This window comes from Schistocerca serialis, chromosome 5 (genome assembly GCF_023864345.2).
Source record: "Schistocerca serialis cubense isolate TAMUIC-IGC-003099 chromosome 5, iqSchSeri2.2, whole genome shotgun sequence".
In the NCBI taxonomy this organism is placed as follows: Eukaryota; Metazoa; Arthropoda; class Insecta; order Orthoptera; family Acrididae; genus Schistocerca; species Schistocerca serialis.
In genome coordinates, this window is record NC_064642.1 from 316160611 (window position 1) to 316184686 (window position 24076).

The following is a 24076-nucleotide window of genomic DNA, read 5'->3' on the forward strand; positions in this document are numbered from 1 at the left end:
GTTTTGATTCACTATCTTACAGAGGTTGCAGATATGCATTTTTAAATCAATTTTTGAATAATATTGGTTTCCAACTAATTTTTTTTAATATATCCTTTTGGCACGGTATAAAATAGAGATAAATGTGCGATTGAATGTTGATAATTGCTTTAAAATTGTCACATACATTTATAGACTCATTAGACTTTTTAGTGACAACCATTGTTTCCACCAATTTAGTAACTAATATGGGGAAACAGCATCTGGTTCCTAGAGATTTATGAGTCAAACCTAAACAGAATTTCTAACTGCAAGTAGCAGAGAGCAAGCTATTTAAAATTTTGGTACTTTCAAAGATGTCTTAGATATGTGAGCAGTAAAGTTTTGTACACAACAAAGGACTGCTTCAAAAATCTCATTCTATGTAGCAGAGAGAGAATCAATATTGCTACATGGCACTGTTTCAGATTCTAAGTTGAAATGGTCTACTATTTTTGAACCAAATGGTGTAATAGTGTGCAAGCTGAAAATGTTAAGAATGTTAGGCAAGTCTAAAACTATGAATTTTAATACACATTTGACGTTTATTGTACTTAGCTGTAAGTGACAATTTTCCATAGATAGGAACTGCCCGTTGGCTATAAGACATGACCTGCTGCTGAGCCCTTTGCAGCAGTGATGAGTCAAGCTGAGCTGCCAATATGTCTCTTCATTTATCAGTGACACGGCAGCTCCATTTTCTGGCTGGAACTTAGCTGACAGGCCCAAAATGGTGAGAGCCAATGTCAGCTCTAGTGGTGCTTGCTATACTGTGCACAGCTGATGTAACTGCATGGAGAGACATGCCTTCACTGTGCTGTGCTGTTACTTGAGCCAGTATGCAGCTTGTTGCCACATAGCTGCCAGTGTCCATGTTTGCCACACACTCAGCTGAGAGCAGTGCAGACAGCTGTTTCTTGTATAACATTGGGTGCAGTCCAGGCATGACTGTAGCTTCACTGTTGTACATGCTCATGCTTCAGCATTGAGGTGAAAGGACATTTTTTTCTGCCCATTGAGTATTAAGAAAAGGTATACTGAACACTGAGGGGGATCGTTACGATCAGTATACTTAACTCTCTCTTGAGACGTCAGTGATTTGGACAACCATTAACTCTGATGAGTCAGAATAATCAGTTGGCTGCCGCTCACATCAATGACTGACTACTTTTGATATTTGAATTTCATTAGTCGCTGGGCTGTAAAATACATACTTTAAGAGCTATGAACACCTAGTTGTCTTCTCTACTGTGAAATAATCCTCTTCTACCAAAGAAATGCTTACAGCTCTAGGATCTGCGTTGTCTTTAGAGCCCTTATTTACTATAGACTTTTTCTTGTTTTGGTCCATACTACCGTCTCTCAAAATATGAAAAACAAAGAGCTTGTAGTAGGAGAGATTTGTTTTACAGTCAGAAAGATTGTAGCTTTTAAGATATGCAATTTAGTGCCCACGTTGACTGGACTTTTTTTGTTTCAAATGATCATTCCTGTCATATTCCTGAATATTGACCATCCCTCCTGGGACATCATGTAGATTTCTTGGACCAAGTCAAGAACCATAAATGCTCCTTATTGTGTTTTATTAGTGGATTGTTCGAAACAAGATTTGATTGCAAAATTAGCAACAGTGACTTACAAGAAAGTACTTGTTTTGCCTGTTTTCCAGATGACACTGCAGCTAATGCAGTGGCAAAAAATAAATATGCCAGGATATTAATTTGTCCTTCACTTGTGTTCCTGGTTTAGCTCTGTGATATCTTTTTGTTTCCTAGCTTTTAAGATTTCTCTTTGTGAGATGAAGTTTTGTTAAGTGAACAGGTGTTCACCACAAAATTAATCACCTTCCACAGATTGACTAGCCAGCTTCTCTGATGGGGTGAAAAATTGGAATGTTGCTGGGGTAATTGTATAGCTTTCAATGGAGGCTTTGTTGGGGGAAATAAACCTTCGTTGCTTTTATTCAAAACTTTATATCAGTATGCCTATATCATTATATACTCTTTCTGCTGTTTGTTTTTCCTAGATGCACAAACTTTATTCACTTTGCTATACTGAACTTCTTCCAGTTTTGCTGTCCATCCAGTTGTTATTTTAAGTTTTATTAGTGTTTATTAGTTTTGTGTATGTAAGACGGCTGATCTGTGCCATAACAGCCTGTCCACCACAATCAATAATTTTTCTGAGCCTCTCTTAGCTTTAGCCAGAAGAATATGAACATTTTAATTTACTTATGTTAAGATATCTTCAATGCCTTATTATCCTGAAAGTTGCTGTAATCAGTGATGAACTTAATCTCATCTTACACACTTTTGACATGAACATGTGTTTCTTGATTTTTCTGTATTATTTGTTTCCATTTTGGTATTGTAATTGCACCATAAGTTATGCCCCTCAACCTTTGCTTTTCTTTCTTATTCACACTCATTATTCCAACTCATGTTACTCAAGAATTTTATATGTAAACAAATGGCATTAAGAAATTATTGTTGAGTATAGGTTGGGTGGAGAAGATTAGAATATGTTTGAGTTAGGTGCATAGCATTAGTAATGTGTTTTAAAAACGTATATAGACTTTTCTCTGCCTGTGTTTGTCAACTTCAGTTTTTTATTCTGTTTTAGGTTTTGGCATTCTTTAACAATTTCCTTGTTTTCTCTTTATATGAACTTTTCTGCTAGTTACAAATCTGTTACATTAATTGTTTTGATTAATATAAGCTTTTCTTTTTTAGGCTGCTTGGACTAGAGCTCCAGAACATCTTCACACAAAGATGTGATGGTTGCTGAATGCTTTTGCATAACATTATTGAGAAATGTTGTTGTCTAACGAAAAACCAGAGTTCTCAAACTCTGGTGAAACCAGCTCATCAGTGGATGAACAGTTACTAGAGAATGTCAAGCCTAACCTCATAAGTCTAACTTCATCTGGTTCCTATTCAAGTAATCTTTTTTCTGATATGGGAAATCACAATGCTGATCATTCTCCAACAGATCTACAAAATATGGTGGAATTACAAAGTCTGGACAGCCATGGAATTTCTCTTAAGGATGTAGAAACTTCCTTAGATTCGTTTACTGTTATATTGGAGGAACCAATAAAATCTTCACAGAATAGTTTAAATGGCAATGCAACCAATTCAAACATTTTGCAAAGTGGAGAGGCCTCGCACATTTGTGCATCTCCAAGTAGACAAAGGAAACACTCTGTCAATACTCCAGATCTTCTAGAAAACTGTTCACAAATATCAGCTGAACAAAGAAATGGTGGAAAAACTCATGCTGAAACATTTAGATATCTGAAACGAAACTGGTCATCAGTTCAAGATTTATCAACTCTGCCTTTTTATTCCCAAAAAAATGAACCTGAATTCACATATTTAATACATAACCCATGCCAGTCATCTACAACAATTTCATCAGTTCAGAAGTCTAAAGATTCAGGCTTGCCACGCTCGCTGAGTTGTCTTAGTCTGGGGAGTGGTGTCAAACCATATGATCATGTTCAGAGCAAAGTAAGAGAGTACATTAGTCAGATAAAGAAAACTGAATCAGAAAGAAAGAAAAATATAGAAATCTCTTGCAGCAAGAGAGAAGATGGGAAATCTTTCCATAGTTCTATTCAGCAGGAACCTGAAGAGGATTTACGGCATATCATTTGCAAATTACAAGAAGAACTAAATGATAAAAATAACATAATATCACAAATACAAGAAAACTATGATGCATTGCTAATGAAGTATGCAGATGCAGAAAATAGAATTGACAGGTTAAGATTTAAGGTAATTGATTCATCTGTTGAAGAAATAAGATCCCATAGAACACAAGATGATTTCAGTATATGGAACAATGAACATAGCAAAAGCTCTTTAGTAAATCAGTCATATTCTGAAAGAGCTGGTTTTCATGATCGTAATTTACATTTGAGGCGAAATCTCTTCCAACGTTCATTTCTTTCAGGCAGTAGTAGTCTGCCTTCTGCTGCCAACATGAGACCAAATGGCCAAGAGAACTTTCTCAGAAACCTTAGTAATGATGCCAATTTCACACCTGAACTTAAGACGTCATCAGATTTCCTTGCAGTAAATAGAAGACTGCAGGAGGACATAGCTTTGCCATTTTTGGCCATTAGTACTCCCAATCATAGTTTCAGCAAGCCAGAATCCTCAGCAGAATTCCAACAATTGAGTTTGAGAGAAAGTGTTACAGAACTTGAAAACATGGAGGACAAAGCGTCAGTAAACTGTACAGAAGACTGTGTCATGAGAAGAGAAGAAGAAAATCTTTCTTCTGAAGATATTTTGCTGAACTCTCACATCCCACATAACTTGTCTTTGGGAGAGACTAAGAATATAGTCAGGAGTGGTGACCAAGAGACAATTGCAAACATCTGCAGTGTTGTTTCTGACCGATTGAGGGAAACGAAGTCATTTTTCTCGAAAGATTTTTCTGATAGTGAGGAACACAAAGCAAGTTCCTCAGAGAACTCAATTTTAAAGGTATGTTATACAAGTCTTCTCACTGTAGATAGTAAATTGTAAACATTGTCATATATGAAGTGTGTTTAGGAAACTGAACTTCATTCATGTAACTTCACTGACTTATAACGCGATCATTTTCCTCTTTACATGGTAGTGTCCTGCAGGGTCTGCACACAGTTCCCAACTAGTTTTATGTCCTGTGTAATGGTGCATATTTGGTGTAAGAATTTGTACTTATTTTTTTCTGTTGTCTCACAGTATTTTCTAATGATGGTTATTCAAATGAGGATGTTAAGGAACTGTGCCTATGCAAAGTCCAACGGATAGGGATTGGGACAAAAAATTATAAAATAACAATACTGAATGTGCAACAGCATTATTGTGATAACATCATTCAGGAATATTTTTTTAAATGGTTGCATTTTTCCTACTGTCTTCTGTCAAACTGCACATTATACCTAAATAAAAATTATTTGTGTAGTTTGTCATTGAGGGATGTATTAAAGTTGAAAAACATCACTGCCACAAAACATGTGACTTGTGATGACTGTGCTTGTATTCATAAGACATACGGCAATGGATCCAAAGTAACTCATTTTATGCTGCTCATCTGACAGTGGTGGCACAAATTTTGCATCAAGCTGGTACACTTTGAAATTTTTGTCAAAATCAAATGAGCAGGTAACTTACAAGTTTTGAACATGAAACTACACATTCTCTTAACACACTTGGTACCAAGTGGCATTGATGGGTACCCAAGTTTCAGCTCATCTTACATAGAAAAACTGCTTTTGAACAGTTAATGTGTGCCTTAACACCGTGTCCAACTCACACCTCTCTCTATGGGCTGACTACAACTTATTGTAAGGCTTTATTAGAATCTCTATTAATTTGACACAATACTTCATAAAAAAATCTTCTTCTTCTTCCATTGGCATTACATTCCGGAATGGGACTGGCCTCCTCAGTAATTTTCTGCCATTCCTCTCTGGGCTTCGCCGTGGGCCTCCAGTTACGGCAAACGACTCTGGCAGCGTCCTCTCCAATCTCGTCGCTTCATCTCGACCTAGGTCGTCCTCTTGCTCTTCTTCCTCCAGGTTCACTGCAGCAAGCTTTCCTTGCTGGACCTGTCTCATCAAGTCGCATTACATGTCCAGCCCATTTCAGTCTACCAGCTTTATGAACTTCACCATATCATCATCCTTATAGCAGTCATGAAGTTAGTCATTCCTTCACCTTCTCTAGGTCCCATTTTCATATACAGGTCCAAAAATTCTCCTCAATGTATTTCTTTCATGTGATCCCAGTTTGTTTTCACTCTGCTTCATAATTATCCATGTTTCTGAGCCATAAGTAAGTACTGGGTGTATCAGTGTTTCATAAAGTTGGCACTTAGTCCCTCATGATATAAGCTTGGATTTAAAATGTCACAAGATTCCAAAGTAGCATTGGTTGGAAGCACTTATGCGAGGCATAATTTCAGAAGCGTACCACTCGCTCAAATGTCATTCCATCAAGGGTTGTTGTGGGCTGAAAGGGTTGGTTAGTGCCATTATACATGTATTTCGTCTTTCCTTCATTAATTCTCAGGCCCATCTTCTCTTCACTCAGTTTTAGAGCTGAAAATGCACTTTTTAGATCTCTAAGTGTTCTGCTCGTTAAATTAAAGTCATCTGTATATACCAGTAATTTTACAGACTTATAGTAGATAGTTCCTCTTGCCTGAATACCTGATTTGCGTACCACTTTTTCAAACACCAGGTAGAAAAGTAGGCAGGGAAGCCCATCTCCTTGCCTTAGCCCAGTTTGAGTGGGAAACTGAGGTAGTAGCCTTGACTGCACTCGCACGGTACACTGGGGATACTTTAGGGTGACCTCTATTAAATGCACCAATTTTTCAGGCACTCAAAATTCCCACATTGCCTCATAAAGTTTGACCTGGTTTATTGTCTCATACGCAGATCTAAAGTCAGTGAAAAGACGGTGCACACCAACATTGAATTCATTGGTCTTTTCTACTATTTGTCGGAGAGTAAATACCTGGTTTACAGTTGACTTTCCTGGTCTGAATCCGCATTGATAGCCTCCAATAATATCTTCTGTTTTAGGTGGAAAGTCTGCTAAACAGGATATTTGATAGTACTTTATATGTATAATATCTAAAAGTGTTATGCATCTGTAGTTGCTGCATTCAAATAGATCTCCTTTCTTATGCACCAGACACATTATCCCTACATTCCATTCTTCCGGTAACTCTTCCTTTTCCCAGATGAGGCACACAGTCCTGTAGATCCCACAATTTAGCTCAACTCCTCCAGCTTTCAATAGTTCCAATGTTATATAGTCAGTCCCTGGTGCTTTATTGTTCTTCAGTCGGGCAAATGCTTTGTTCACTTCTCCTTGGGAAGGGGAAGGTACTGTGGCATCATCTTCTGGAGCAACTGGGATATCTTCTACTTATACACAGGTTGATGTGTGGTTTAAATGCTCTTCTCTCACTATTAATTTTCTGATAAAATTTTCTAACACCATTTATTTCTACAATTGTCTCCAGTTCTTCAATCTGCTTTCTTTCCCATTCCCTTTTCTTTCTCTGATGCAGTTTCTTCTCTTTCCTTTTATCTTGATAATTTATCAAGCATTTTCCTGTATGCCAGATTTTTCTCCCGACTTATTCTCTTACACTCTTCATCAAACCAGGAATTCCTCGGTTGTTTTCCTTCTTTTCCTGGCAGGTCTTCTGCTGCTTTAATGACTGCATCCATGCAGTTGTTCCATTCCTGATCCAGGTTATCACTTACACTTGCGGTGTATAATGCAAGATTCTCAGCAACCTTCTCAGAGTATGTTTTAGAGATGTCTTCATTTTTTAACTTCGATACCATATACTTACTTTGAAGTGTTCCTTTGACTTTTCTTGTATTGGATATTCGAGCTCTTAGTTTCACAATTACAAGGTAGTGGTCTGTAAGTTCGTACATCTAGTAAGTTTGAGGAATGCCTGCCATCAATAATTACTTGATCAATTTGGTTGAAGGTACTCTGATCAGGGCTACACCATGTTGCTTTGTGAACCCTTTTGTGATGCTACCTACAGCCATGTTACGTGACAGTGCAAACTGAATGACTGTGTGGGCATTGTCATTTGTGTATTCATGGAGGCTGTGCTTTCTTATTGCTGGAAGGTAATGTTCTTCTTTACCTGTCTGTGCATTGAGGTCTCCAATAATTATTTTAGTGTTATACACAGGACATCTGTCATAAGTTCTCTCAATATTCTCAAAGAAGATGTCTTTATCCTGGTCATCTGATACCTCTGTGGGTGCATGTACATTGATCAATGAGTAGTTTGAGAATCGGATATTCAGTCTCATGTGTAAAATCCTAAATGTTATTCCAGTGAATCCACTCACTAGGTGTTTAAATTTTTATCTTACTGTGAACCCTGTACCACATTCATGGTGGCTCTCTGAACCATGGTTGAAAATTATCCAGCCTCCCATATCAAGCACTCCATCTTCAGTCCATCGTATTTCCTGTAGGGCAGTTATGCCTGCCTTGGTTTTATCGAATTCATATAGCACTGAACCTCAGGGCCCTTGCCCTATACAGTGATTGTACATTACAGGTTCCAATAAATACATCATGTTTTCATTTGCCTTTAACAGTGTCATATCGTCGTCTATAAATCTGTCCGGCTTCTTTACTCTGAGGTTTCTGAACAAGAATTTTTTTACAGGAGGGTGGTGTTAGCCGCTTGCCCAACCCCCAACTTGGAGGACCAGGATTTGTATGAGGTTTACTCCTTCACTACGCCTATAGTGCCCTATGTTGTGGGACGCACTTTGTCTGGCTCCTTTGTCAAGACCACTCCCGCTTGGGTGAGCCTGCCATGTGCCTATGCTACCTCCGACACAGCTCTTGACTTCATCAGAGCACGCAAACCCTCCCGCCTCGCACTGAAGGTACCTTCGATAAGGTGGTGTCCCATGGAAAGGTTTCTTCTTCTAGGGTATTGATTCGATCATGCTAAAACAGTCTTGTCATCACATGACACTACACAACACTGCTAAGTTATATCTCCACTGAAAATGTGCTAGCTAAGTTTTGTGTGGGCAGTATAAATAGCCTACAAAGAATGCAGCTGTGTTGTATTATTTACTGTAATGTATAGCTATGATAGGAGAAAGGCAATGGCAAACCACCTCCACTAAAACCTTGCCTAGTACAGCAGTGCAGATCTCCCGCATCGTTCCTTACGCTCTGTCGAGGAGTATGGGGCTTCATCATCACCACCATAGCTATGATAATAATCTTGTGGCTGAAGTTCTCTTTTTGTCCCGTTTTGCTTCCTAGTATATGACATGAAAAAATGGTTCTGTCTTAAGCAAACACAATTCTTCTTGTTTTAATACCAGTACATCAATAGGAGACATTTACCCACTTCAGTGGTTTGTTTTATTTACTTAGTATTACATATTGATGTTTGAGTGGGTGATATTTGCTGTACAACCATTATTTTTCTCCAGTTTGTCATATGCAGTTTTTACAGATTTATATATTTTGTGCTTCACAGGATGGTTGAACTACGCTTTGTAACACACATGCTTTGTCTAATGATAATGTTTTCCTTATTACAATAATTTCAGATAAGAGCTCAGGAGTTTGTTGTCATTTTGGACACACCCCATAAAGAATAGATCTGCGGTAGTTGGAAATTGTGGCACCTGGTGAAAAATGCCAAAATATTATTTTGTATTTTTCATATTTGTGTAATAGAATGTAATCGTATTGTATGTAAATTCAAAACCTGTGTACTGACCAATTATCATTAATCCTCATTGCAGGTAAAGCAGTGGCAGGAATCCTTACCACCACCAGAACAAATAGAGCCTAGTTGTTATGACACATTGCCAAATAACTGCTGTAACAGTATCAAAGAAACTTCTAAAAATGATTCTACAAGAAAAGCAAAAAGAGGAAACTCAAAGACAAAAAAACATTATGATACTGAATTTACTTGTCTGGAAGAAATGAAACTTCCTAAACCTGTTCCTCATCAGATTCCATTTGCCTTTGCAGAACACAGAAAGGATTCTCCAAACGGTAAAAACTTGCTTACCAACAGATCATTCTCAAAAAATTTAATCACCAACATTGGTTTAAGTTACAAACAATTCTTTCGAAGTGAACCAGACCTACGACTGATTATGAACAAGTCCAGTGTCGACAAGGAAGCAAAAAGTCACTTTGGAAACATTATGAAAATTAGTTCTCATAGAATGGCTACAAACACTACAACCAAGAAAACTGGAACAAAGACACTGCCTGGCACTTATTGTGAAATTAAGCCTCTTCGGGTTGAACCTTGTTATTGTTGGGATAAAAGTGCATTGGATGTAGAGAATGAGTCCCATTTGAAACACTGTGACAGTTCCATAATGTTGCAAGAGAATAACATTTCAGAACATACTGTACCTCACCTAAAACTTGGAGATTTCAGGGATATAAAGATGAGTAACTTGAAACAGAAAATGGATGTAAATGATATCCATAATAGCGACATACCATCTTTCGTGTACTCACCCAGTACTAGTATGTCGTCTACTGCAGTTTATTCTGGCTGTAAACATAAGGATGTAGGGAAAGATGTGAAAACTTTTGATGATTCTTCAACGTCATACAAAAATATACAACGTAGATGTACCTCAGTTAACAAAAGACCACATGGTACTGTGGGCTGTTCGAAAACAGACAGTAACCAGTACAAATCTGCTCAGAATGGATCTTGCCCATGTGTGTGTCAAATGGATAATTTGTGCCATAATTGTAAAAATATTGAACAACACAAGAAATATGTGTTGAGTACACCATATTGTGCAGCTAATAGTTTTTGGTGTAACTGTTGCAGCCATGTTGTCCCAAAGCACAGCTGTGGGGTTAATACTGAGACTACTTTACATACCAGGATGCCAGAACACACATCACACAAGTATTCATTAGTTCATTCTTTCTGTAGCTGTGGTGTCAACACAGATAAGAGAGATCTTACAGACTCTTCAACATTTCATGTTGAATTTGTTTCCAGTGCGAATGACACTTCTCAGAAGAAGAAACATGATTCGGGTGATCATAATGGGGTTGTAGATAACATCTGCAATAATTTTAGCAATAAAATGCTATTTGTGCAGCATTCTCCATCTGCGACAAAAATGAGGTGCGTAGTGGTAAAGAATAAAATTGCTATCATTGTGTGTTGATTTCACTTCCTGTGGTTAACTTTTTAAAACAAGTGTGTGCAGTTACAGCGTTTCAAGCATTATAACACTAGAATTTAAATTTAGCAGATCAAGTTACTTTTATTATGGAGTATTCATAAAAATATTTTCTTGCAGCAGTGAGCAGAGTCCTTCAGCTGTTGCAGCCATTACAGATCAGGTTGGTACTCAGTCTTCAGCATAAATTTCATATTCTCGTGAATTTTGATGTTAAAATTATTTTAATTTTGATAATATAATACATGGCAGACACAAGATAACTATTCAGCAGCAAAAATGACTGACCAATGTGTTTACATGAGAATGATGTGTTGACGCGTACTGTTGAAGCAGGAAAATTGCAAAGGCTAAGAAAGATGTGATAGTAAACCTGTAAACTTAGGAAACAGTGATATTAGTATTCAATTCTACGCTAAACAAAATACAGTACAAGCAAAAAAGGAATATAGTGATTACAATTGTCTAAATCTATTTAATGCATATCATACCTCAATAAGAATTACAGACAATATAAAAGAAAGTACAAAATTTTCATCATTGTGCAAGCATAGCAAATCAGAAACAAGCATATTTTTAAATCAAAATCTTTGACCCTTTGGATTGGCTGTATTAGATGTATCAACACTGCGTTATGCTCTTGGCTATATACATCTGCATTCCTCACACTTGTGGATTTCTGTTTATGGGGTTGAGGTAAAGACCTTATGTATGTGTCGCCTTTGCTAAAACCACTTTCAGAACTCACAATACACATTTGTAATATGTACATGCTGGTAACTCCATATTTGCCTCAGAATGTATAGCTGAAATTGCTTAGATATTTCCTGTGTGACCAAGGAGTATCATCATACAGTCTACACATAAAGTTTGCAAAATAAATATATAAAATTAAAAAAATGCATTTTTGTTTTCATACTCTGTAACTCTTATAATTTTATTACTGTGCATTAAATAGTTACAGCCATTTGTAATTGCTATGTTCATTTTGAGTTGCCCTATAAATTATAGGTCATGCCAACACTATACTTTTTCTGTTCGATTTTAAATACTTTCCTGAGGAGTTGAAGGTGGGTAAAAAGAGAAAGGCAGAAATAAATTTAAGTTAACTTGCCACTGGTAATGTAGAATATGAGTAACATTGGTACATTTTATATTGAGCCTACAAAACTGATTTAAAACAAAAGACTAAATTTTTTAAAGATCTACTATAAAGATATAATGGAAGTTAGTATGACTAAATTTGAGTTGTTTACTGTTCATTACACATGCAAACAGGGATGAAAAGGGGGAAACTGTAGATGTGAAAATGGTATGGACAGGAAACAATTCCAAGTCTTGGCTGTGGAGCAGAACACGCAACCAATGTTCTCCACAGATAAACAGAAATGAAGTATTTATCTGCTTGCTTGATAAAGGTTGCAAGTTTTATAATAAAGTCAAGGTGATCTGAAAAGAAAGTGAAGTACTCACAAGACATGGTCAGATCTCAATGTAATTTCATACACGTACACATGATTGACAGGTAAGTGATTAGAGATGCAATTCTCTGTGACACACCAGAGTACATTAGTGTAATTACCAGACCTAGTAGGGAATGCTGCATACTCATAGGAGACAACATTATCAGCACCTGACAAAATTTGGAATGGACCTCATTGTCTGTCTCCATTGGGCCAGCTGATCAAATCGAGCAATATTCAGGTTTGTGGAACATTTGCATATGACAGTAGCCTGATGTTGGGCTGCATGGGAATGCGAGGGCAGGCTTACTCATCGTCAAGATTCCAGTCATCTGAACACCATAAGGGAAAATCATCATTGTGGACCAAGCTTATTTTAATCTCTTCGCATCTGCTGCTGCCATCTGACAACAAATAATTAGCTTCCTGTAACATTCTTTTTCATCACACACCATTGGTCAGAGACTAGCAGCAGCAAGATTAAGTAATAACTAATTACCGTCCATGTGTAGTCTGCCTGGGCCTTTAACACTAAACCACAAACTGTGTGTTTGTAGTTGTTCTGTGACCTAGAAGTGTGAACTGCTGATGGATGGTGACATGTTGCATTGAGCAAGGAGTCACGGTCCTGCATTACCCCAGATGACCACTGAGCATGGTGGCGATGAAGGGAGAAATCTCATTTTTCCAATGTTTTGGAGAGACACAGTGTTCTTACTCCTGATGCCATGATGTGCAGATGCCATCAGGTATGACCTCAGGTCACGGCTGGTAGTGATCGAGGAAACTCCAACTGCACATTGGTATGCCACTGACTTCCTGCATCCTCACATTTTAAGTCTCATGCAACAGTACTGTGGTGCCAATTTTCAACAGAACAATGTACTTCCACACATGGCACATATCTCTGTGTCTGCATGATGTTGAGGTACTCTCTTGGCCATCAAGATACCCAGACCTGTCGCCTATGGAACGTTTGTGGTACCAATTTGTATGAAAACTCTGCCCAGTGCCAGTATCAGAGATATCAAAGACCAGTTACAAGAGTTCTTGCTTGCCTCAGGAGAGGATAAAATGGCTTTATGAATCAATGTGTGCTTCCAGGCCAAAGTGAGAGCAATGATATACTAATAAGTGAGCTTATACTGCTAACTTATTAGTGAATTTGACTCAATATTGTATTCGCTGAAAAAATATCACTACCTTCTCAGCCTGTGCTTTGCTTGTTTTGTCTGCCAATTTAGATAATGTAAGGAGTGAAGGTAATAACTCACTAAATAGTAGAGGTGTTTAAGTCGTCAACAGAGACTTAATGAAATGCACAGGTTAGGAATGCTAAACTGGTGTGTTCAGTTTGGCTAAAGGCAGATTGTGCGCAGAAAATGAGGTTTGTTCAAAATGTCTGGAATTATATGGTGTGAGCAGGGAGATGCTCCTTTGTAGTGGGTTCTTTGAGATGATCAGAGGATTAGTTCCTGTGTGTGTGTTTATGGCATGGAAAATTTGCCTGCAGACTAGGTACGTGGATTAATGCATGTGAGAAGGCTTTAGACTAGGGGGTCCAAGCTGCAGCCTGTGGGCCGCATGAATCCAAAAGCAAGTATCGATCCGGCCCAAGAAGTGAGCATCAATCACACAACTAGAAAAGAAATAATTATTCTGTTCATGTGAATTTAAGATAAATTGAATATTTTTAATTTGAGGTAAGCTAAAAGGTTGGATATCTTTGCTTTAGACTTTCAGCATGCTGGCCAAAGGACTGCTTGTCACTGTAGTTTCACTGTCCATGGATGGCCAGACTATATTATAGTGACTTTTTGGTGTGGAATGCAAACAGAATGCTGGTACTGTTGGTGGTTAGTGCAGCTGGTATGGACAGAGGTTTGGGTGGTGCCATTAGAGAGGTTAGTTCAAAGACCAGGGAGGTGGTTCGCTGAACTGAGGAGGGCCAGGAGCGCATCAGATGGGAGAGCATATTTTGAGACTGTGGAAAGTATGTGTTGGCATTGGATTCACGTGTTGGCATTGGATCCACGTGTTGGCATTGGATCCACATCATGAAGATATCATCATTGAACCTGTGGTTTGAGATTTTGGGTATTTAGGGGAAGGTTTCCTGTAGATGACCAGTTAACAGGTTGGTATACAGGAGTGTGTCATAGCAGTGCCCATGGTTGTGCTACGGATTTGTTTTTGTGTGTTTCACACAAAGAAGCAGTAAAGGTTCCTAGCCACCCAAAATCCCAATCATTTGTTTGGCCACCCATTGACAGAGCATTTGGAGTGTACAAGCAGTCCGTCCTCCAGTATACTGAAGGTCTTTCTAAGGAGTTCACAGACAGGCACTACTCCTTGAACCTATTCTGTAAAGAGATTGCCTCTGCCATATTCATAGTTCCTATGACCAACCTCAGGATTCAGTTGCAGAGGAGCATCCTCTCACCAGTCAATATCACCCTGCACTGTGACAACTCAATCATATCATTCACAAGGGCTTGGGCTGCTTATCATCTTACACAGAAAGGAGGGCCATCCTATCCACTGTTCATTTTGCTTCTCCCACAATGGTATTCTTCTGCCCATAGAATCAGCAATATATTCTTGTCTGTCCTTATACCACACCTACATTGACACCCTTGTTGTATGGGTTATACTTATGTGCAGTGGCAGCCGGTTGTCATTTGCTGATGTGCTACAGCACACTGTAAATATCACACTAAAATTATGCCATATCTCCTAGAACGTGAGCCAAAAATTACACCATTTCTCTAGGAAGGCATTCCAAATTCGCACTAAAATTATGTCATTTCTCTATGAATGTGTAGTGGTATGCAAGTAAAACAGGCAAAACATGTTTTTTAGTACTCTCTCTGACTAGAAGCAGAAGGCACTGTCAGATCCTGTGAAGATGGTCAGCCACACTACGATCAGCTCAAAGGAGGGGTGCAGCTATCTGTTTTTGACTGTGCATACTCTGATGGACATCATCCCTTCCAGCACTACGAGTGCGATGTTGCTCACAGCACAGGGTCACTATTTTTCTTTGAAATTGCATGTAACAAATTGTGCAAGCATAGAGTAAGAGAGGTGGGGGTGGGGGTCGGGTGTTTGAGGAGCAGTTGCAGTAACAGCTCCATAGGCGAGTGATTACCTGCACTGAGTGGCAATTCATTGTTCTGGGATTAGTTCCTATTGCTACCAACATTTTTCCCCTTCCTCAGAATGTTAAACAGTTAATTATAAAAATTAAATATATTTGAACAGTTCAGTTTATATTGTGAAATTAATATAATGAATTTAGTTATGATTACACCCTTGTATGTCAAAAGGCTACAAATGGTTGTTGCATTAGACATTTACAGCAATAGACAACTTTTTTCTATACATATAACATAATCATTACATTAACAAATAGAACTGTTTGGCCATGTCAGTCCGCAGCTCGTGGTCGTGCGTTAGCGTTCTCGCTTCCCATGCCCGGATTCCCGGGTTCGATTCCCGGCGGGGTCAGGGATTTTCTCTGTCTTGTGATGACTGGGTGTTGTGTGATGTCCTTAGGTTAGTTAGGTTTAAGTAGTTCTAAGTTCTGGGGGACTGATGACCATAGATGTTAAGTCCCATAGTGCTCAGAGCCATTTGGCCATGTCAGTTGTTAGCTTACAATTCCATGTTGCATTAAAAAAATCCTTTTAATTCATAGAAGAGGGTTAGCAGCAAGCCATTTATTTAATGTTTTCCTAAATTCACAATCTGGAAGGTATTGTACCTTCTGCAGAAACTTTTTAAATAGTTTGTGGCCCACTAGCCCATAGGTATTGTTTGACTTTGATAATCTATGTTATGACATCTGTATGGAACTATTATTTCTTGTGTTGTGACCATGAATATTATTTCTACATTTTGCTTCATGTAGATTCTTTTTTGTATAGCTTAACACTTGGAATGTATACAGTTTTATAACAGTCATTATTTTACATTCAGAGAACAAACGCTTACAATGTGCTTTATGCTGAGAACATGTAATGACTGACTGCTTTCTTCTGCAGAAGTAATATGTTTTGAACATGGCTTGAGTTTCTCCAGACCATATGACAGGTACTTTGAAAAAGTGCAAAATAAGATGTTTTAACATAAGCTTCTGGTACACATTTCATATGATCTGAACAAGTAAATTCATCTGGATAATTTAACACTAATGTATTTTATGTGTTGCTTCCAGGACAATTTGTCATGTAGGTGTACCCGCAAGAACTTTATATAACAGGGATTATTAGAAGTACTTCTGTCCTTTAGGCTAAATACCATTTTTTGTGTTTTGTTCTCATTCAGGACAAGCCCATTTGACCAGAACCAATATGACGCCTGGGCGAGTGTATTGTCAGTAGTTTCAGCCTTCTAGGCCATTCTCAAGTGATTTTGTGGTTCTGATAGAAAACTATGCCTTATGTACTGAAATGCCAGCAGCTTTAAATTTGTTTTTTCTATTTGTTTTGGTTCACTTGTGAACCTCAGGAGGATAAAGTGAGATTTAAAGAGTTAGGTAGATCTCTTCTAAATGTAGATTTATCAGAAGGGCTTAGGACAAGGCTCCCTGATTTGGCTCAAACAATGTGAATAGAAGCCAGTGGATACACCTTTCAGGTTCTAAAATATTTTGCTGGGGTGGGCCAGAGGGAAAAGTAAAACACTCTGGAAAGATTTGTGTATAGAGTAGAGGAAATTTCGAGCAATAGATCTTGGAATGGAGCAGTAACAGAGTGGATAAGAGTGCTGTTTCTCAGTTTTGCAGGTGGGGTTCAGTTCCCACTTGGTCCATAATTTTTTTCTTGCCTTTTATTTTATTTCTCACAACAATAAGTGATTAATTATAAAATTTAAATATATTTAAACATTCAGTTTGTATAGCTAAAATCAATATATTGAGTTTAGGTACAAGTATTACCTTTGTAAGTTAAAAGGCTACCCCATCACATTTTAGCACACTGGTAAAATTTTGCACAGTAACTTCTGCACAGCCTTAGTGTAGGCATAACCATTCAACAGCTGTCCATCTTAACAGCCACCACCAAAATGTGGCAAAGTGTAGAGTTGGCCACCAAATAATACAACATGCCACTGAGCACAAAATGCTCGATTTCAGTGGCTGCTTCACAACTTGCGCCATTTAGATCGTTCCCTTCTATGATGATTATGATGATGATAGGTTTGTGGTTGTGGCACTCAATTGTGTGGTTATCAGCACCTGGACAAAGTCCCAATCTCTACACAGTCCAATCTAGCCACGTTCACGAATGATTATGAAATGATAAGGACAACACAAACACCCAGTCCCCAACCCGGCCAGGAATTTAACCTGGGACCCCTTGATCCAGAGGCAGCAATGCCTAGCCACTAGACCAGGAGCTGCGGACTCTCTTCTCTGAATTATCAGAGGGACATTGTCCTTGCTATACATACTTTGATCCTGTAGTTCTCATTCTCTCAAACTTGACTAGACCCTGCCCCACATTCATTTCCACCCATGCACCATAACATAACTTCACTCATCCTTCCTCTGTTGTATTTTCCCCTCTCAATCCTCTCCTCCATGTCATTGTGTGCTGTGTGCACTTCCCTTGGCCTGCAGCCAGAATGAGCTCCTTGGTGCCATTTTCTATCCTGTGTGTGTGTGTGTGTGTGTGTGTGTGTGTGTGTGTGTGTGTGTGTGTGTGTGTGTACACCGTATAGCTTTAATTAAGACGAGTTGATCCAAAAACCAACAATGTTTCCAATCTTGTTTATGTGCCTGTCGATGACTCACCAGCATCTCAGCTATTTGATGAGTTGTTACCATTACTCCTTACATTATTTAAATTTAGTACTTAATAGGAAAAGTGTGCCAAAGTCAGTGAGAGTGCAAATAACAGTGATTTCGACATAGTCTCACAATGTAGGTATATACCTAACTTGATGGTGAAAATTGGAATTGGTTTGCCCAGTCACTTGGAAGTAGGTTTCATAATTTTGGGCACTTGAGTTTGGCATATAGAATTTGTTTATAGCTTCCATTTTTATATATGTTACTTTTCAGCTGTCAATTTGTAGCAGTTGTGTGCTTTTAATTACTTCTATAGAAGATGTTAACTAATCTATGGAAAACTTCTGGGGGAGGTGGATAGAAAACTTAAAAAGAAGCAAAAAAGTTTTTGTTGTTACATGCTTGCTTCATTTCTGTATTTTTTCAGATTGGTTCAGCAATTGCTTTTTCTTTTCAACTGTTATCTTCTGATGGCTAAACGAAATGCTCAAAATGTTTATCATTAGCTTTAAAGCAGGTTTGTAAACTCCGAATCAAGAATTGTCTTATTCACTCCAATATTCCAGGTGTCCGCTGTATTTCATGAAATCCTTCTTGAAGACACTAGCGAAAAATTTGAACATTCATAAAAGGTCTTGAAAATACTAGGTCCTTTCAACCTCCCCAAAAATAAAAATCCAGCAGGTTGAGATCAGGTGATCAAGTGGCCAAGATGTTGCTGCCACATGACCAATCCATTTAATAAATGGAAATGCTGACTTAAAATAGTTCTCACCTGTGGAAAAAGTGTGGTGGTGTCCCATTTTGCATGAAGCACCTGTTCTTATGTAAGTGTAATGGAATGTCTTCCAGCAAAATATTTAAATGTTCCTTTAAAATTTCACTCTGTAATGCTCCCGTAAGTATTCCATGGAAAGTGAAAGGTCCAGTTAATCTGTCTCCAGTTGTTGTCACCCCATACATTAATGCTAAACTGATGTTTAAGTCCTATTTCCAAAACAATGTGAAAATTCTGGTCTCCGTTCCTGGTAAACTTTGCTTCATCAGTGAATAATATGGTGGACAGAAAGTGTTGGTCCTGAGCACACAACCCCAGTAACCAAGTACAGAAAGCTTTTCTGTTTCAGTAAGATCTTGCACACTCTGAAAATGATACGGCTAATGGAGTTGCTCTCATAACACTTTCCACACTGTCATATGACTCACATTCTGTTTCTGCTTGTTTTCTGATACTGCTGCAGTTATTGTTCACAACATGAAGTACTCTATCATCTAAATCAGGTGTTCTATTACTATTTGATCTTCTATAATGAAATAACCTTTCCTCAAAAGAGGCTGCTTCCACGTCATATATTCTTTGAAAGGCCTTATTGTTCAGTAAATGTCTATTAGGAAAAATTTCAGCATACAAATGTCTAGATTCATATGCCTGACAATTTGCAAGTCTTTACATCAGCTGCATGTCTGTTATGTGCTAACTAGAATACATTTTAGCCAGAAATGTCCAGTACATACTAGTCCAATAAGAATACATCTGAGCAGGCATCATGCCCGTGACTGGAAGTCAGAGACAACACATTGCTCTCCAGCTGAGGTTGCTAGCACATGCTCATTTGGTGGCGTCCACCTTGGAAATACCTGGTTTGATTTCTGGTGGCAGAAGAATGTTCAGTACACACTAAACACTAGTCCAATAAGAACTGTACACTAAGCTTCCTCTATTGATTGTGTTCTCAAAACCATGGCAGTTAAGATAAGTGTAAGAAAGCTTTGTCTTAACACTTTCTGAAACAAAAACATATGAAAAGAAAAAAATAACTGTAAAACCAAACTGGAAATTTGAAAACAAAAAGATGGGTATGATGCAAACTTGTAACAACAAAAAAGTATCTGTAACTAAGAAAATAGAAACTGATCGTATGCATATATGACTTTTTTTTTCATCTTTGTAAGTCCTATATTCATCAGAGGTTTCCCATATATTAGTTAGAACTCTGCATATTAAAAAAAAATCTCTAACCTTCTGTGTTAGAAAGTGTATCAAAACCATTTGTTTTTAACTACATTAATTTCAACCTAAAATGTTTCCATGCTAGACTGAGGTAATAAAGATTGGACGCTTTCTCCATGCTCCATCACCCTGAAGAGAGTGATGTAGGCGAGCATTTTGAAATTCTGATAGAGTAGTGTAAATTCCTACTTTTCCTAAAGCTTGATTTTAAAAACTACTACTTAAAAATTGTCAGAAATGCTTGTACTCAAGCTCAGTAGTAAGTTCCCACAGGGATGAAGCAGTTGATTCACTAACTGATGCTAACAGGTGATTTTATTTCATTTTAGGGGTATTTTGATTATGAGATATATGTTGCAACCTCTAGATTTAGAACCCCAAGAAATTTTGTGGTTTTGCCAAAAATGTGAGCAGGCATGCTGTTTTAATAGCTCGGTTTCAACTTGCTTATATTGGGTCATTTTAGAAAAATTAGTGAAAAAATACTCGAGCTCACTATTGCACTCTCATTGTATTATCTACAATAAATGTGATGACAAATTAATGTCCACGTGCAAAATGTGTGTAACATTAGTTATTGCTACTTTGACAATTGGTGAAGGCCCAGACATGATTCCCAACCAAACTCTTCGGGTCATATTCCTACAACTAGGTTTTGTTACAGTATTGATCTGTGGTGTTGAATATTAATTTTGATATGCAAGTAGTGAACTCTTTAAACAGGCTTTCAAAATTAGACCCATGTAGCTCATGAACTGACGAGTGTTCTCAACATGCCCGCAGCAGTGGTCATATGACTTGCACACCGACACAGTGAGTCCTGAACACAGTGCAACAGGGTTCGCTGGTAGGTAGCATACCACCTGCACCTGGGTACATGTGAGCTTTTGCACCTCAAGTAAAGCTGGCTACATGGTGTGTGCTTATTTAAGTGCACTTGATATGGTTGGATTTCCCCATTGTGCTTTTGGTTTGTGTACTAAGTATTTCACTGAATTGGAGAGAGAATTATTAACAAGTCATTACTTGTTGTAGGATGCCCGTGATTTGGCGCAGTGTTTGGAAGAAGTAAATAACATAGCTAGTCTTCTCAAGGCTCAGTCAGAATCAATTATTGAAGTTGTTACAGCAAATTTGGCAGACCACGTAGGAAGTGGAGAGACTAGAGTTTTTGATGTATCTGGTATACCTTAAGCTTTTTACTATTGATTTTACAAATATTTATTGTATATCAGTATTACTATAAAATGATATTGTAGATTATTGTCTTGCTTATCTTAGATTTTTCACCATCTGGAATTGGTTGTTAATCCTAATCTGAAATTTAATTATGTAGAAAAGATAGAAAAAAAACTTGTGCTGTTTTGAATTTGGGTGAGTGGAGGCATGAACGTAATGCTTACTGGTGTTAAACTGTTGTTTGGGCACTACTGGCCACAAAAAAATCAAAGAAATTACTATTATAATAAAGTCTCACTTAACTATGTGATATACCAAAGAAGTTAAAGTATTACAAAAATCATTGTATTTATCCAGGTGTGGTAACTACAGTTTCACACACGGGTTATTTATGTTTATAACATTGAGGTATGTGAATAAACAGTGCCAACATGACATTTGATAAAGCATAGTGTAAGAAAAAGGGACAAAGGAACTTTCTTTAGGCTTTCATGGATTTAGGTTGACCTTTTGTTTTACATTTTATGGAGAAGTGAGAGATTTCAGATTAAGGTAGTCTTCTGTTAAGGGCGTGTAAAAGAATAACTTTTCTTTTTTGAATCTGAAATGGACCTGCATGGTTTATGTAGGTTCCAAGTGATGTAAGAATTCAGTGATCAGATTTAAAGACATGAAAAAAGTTGTACCAACATTTTAAAAAAGTGACTATTTTATTTCAATTTTTTGTCATTTCCTCCATTACACTGTTAGACTTGCCTTCAACACCTTGGCACTTTGTGATGGGCCACTATTTAGTTTCAAACAGTTACAAAAACGTTTTAGAGGTGGCAAAGTGAAGTGTGTTTTATATTGCAATTCGACACATTTAGCGTTTGCCATTCGTACAGTAAATATTCCTTGTGCAGTACTGCTGTAATGGTTCGTAGTGTTTTTCCCCCTATACGAATGCGCAAAGTAAAACTTCTAATATTTCTGGTGCCATATTTTTTAGGCATTAAAAATTAACATAATTTGCATGTATCCCAGCAAAGATGTGAAAATAATTAGAACAAAAACTGAGGACACAGTTTCTCAGCATATATTGGATCTCTATCCATCATATCAGATTCATACTTCTGCTCTTCCAGCACAAATTATCTCACTGTTTTGTAACTGCTGAAAACACAGCAGTCACGAACTAAAGTGGGTCACCACTCTACTAATTTTAATTTGTGGAAATTGATGTATCATGTCCGAATAGCTTGTGGATGGTGAATGAGCACCATTGTATATAAAGGCATCAACCGTCGTTCAACATAAGTTCACCTTGTTGCAGAACCTATAAACAAGCCTCACTCACAACTCATTTTCACGTTGTGATTAGGTACAACTATTAGTCTTTTACAGGTGCCAAGTAAGCAGTATGTGGTATGCATTTACCATTAATATTGTTTAAAAATATGATACTTAAAGTTCCTTGTGGCCTTCAGGGGGATAACAGCACAGTTTAAACATGACAAAGTTCCTCGCCCTCACAAGTAAGCTTTTAAGCTTGCACTCTGCTCACCAGAGGTTAAATTTTTTTTCCCTCACCCACTATATGTGTACAATTAAGACTGATAAATCAGAACAGTATTATGATTGTGATATGTTTTTAAAATACTATTTATTCAAAAGACTATTTTGTTTTTATTTTATTCGTGTTATAATTATAGCTGATGACTTTTTTCTTGCCAGTTGTTTTACCTTACCTGTTAATTTTATATAATACCTACTCAAAATTTTATATAAAAATTGTATTAGCTATAGTTGATGAATAAAGATTCATACACACTCAAGTTGTTACTAATTTTTGGTGGTGATTTGAGGCATCAAATGTTGTACTTAAAAGAAGACTTTAACTGTCAAAGTTATTTTTGTATCAATGAAAATAATCAATTTTTAGAAACACTGCAGGGGCATCTTCATTGCTCCTGCAGAGAGCAGCCAAGAATTGTCATGAAGATGGAAATTTGGGTTATGTGAGTTGCGTGACATCAGGTGAAATATCTAACCAGGCCCTCATACTTGGCAGGAGATGCTACATGCTCACTGTGCACTCAGAACTGAAAAGAGCAATGTGATGCGATCAACAGACGTACTACACACACACACTGCGCAAAGCTTCATAAGACTTTCACTGTGGTTTCCATTTTGCACCTGTTTGGACCTTACTCTCCGAATAGCCCTCATATGTTTGTTTGAACTTACATAGATATTCAGCGATCACAGACCCTGCAGACCACAAACTGCTTCCATTCCTTCCTGTTTTGGGCCCGGTTCCTCCAGGTGTCTTCAATTCCCAGGGTTGCTAGGTCCTTTGCCAGTTCATCCATCCAATGGAGCGTTTGGTGTTTGGTTTCCCCACTAGTGCCATCTTCACCTGTCTTCCATCTGGCATACGGGCTACATGTTCCACCCATTGTATTCTTTTGCTCTTTATCTTCTGTAGGATAGATGGTTGTTGCATCAGAAGGTAGATTTCCTCATTTTTCTTCCTCCTTCATTCTCAGTTGTCTAAAACTGGTCCCCATTTCTTTCAAATATTAATAGTTTTTCGCTTAGTCATGCTCCATGTTTCTGAACTGTACATTACTGGGGGGCATATCACTGTGTTGTAGGTTTTCATCTTAGTGTTCACTGAGATCGAATTAGAGCCAAGCGTCTGAGGGAATGCATGCATTTCATTCCCACTGCTATTCTTTCCTTGATGGCCATTTTTATGTTGTTGTCCGTGGTGAACCAAGATCCCAAGTATTTGAACTGGTGTACTCTCTTGAACCTCTTGCCATCTGTATCAAGAAATTCTTCCTGCTCGTCTTCTTCCTAATTGCATG

At 37.8% G+C, this 24076-nt stretch overlaps 1 protein-coding gene across 4 annotated transcripts in view; it reads left to right on the top strand.

The window, feature by feature from the left end:
• The window catches only part of LOC126481130 (uncharacterized), a 36020-nt gene extending 13142 nt beyond the window's left edge, over positions 1 to 22878 (top strand). Inside the window, exons 2-5 of one of the 4 annotated variants that reach the window (XM_050104673.1) lie at positions 2751 to 4514; positions 9344 to 10713; positions 10892 to 10934; positions 21078 to 22878. In XM_050104673.1, the coding sequence (XP_049960630.1) occupies positions 2832 to 4514; positions 9344 to 10713; positions 10892 to 10934; positions 21078 to 21236 (3255 nt within the window). In that variant the 5' untranslated portion in view covers positions 2751 to 2831 and the 3' untranslated portion in view covers positions 21237 to 22878. The remainder of the gene's footprint in view (positions 1 to 2750; positions 4515 to 9343; positions 10714 to 10891; positions 10935 to 21077) is intronic. The other 3 variants (XM_050104674.1, XM_050104676.1, XM_050104677.1) reach the window with 3 other exon arrangements.
• The last annotated feature ends 1198 nt before the right edge of the window (positions 22879 to 24076 follow it).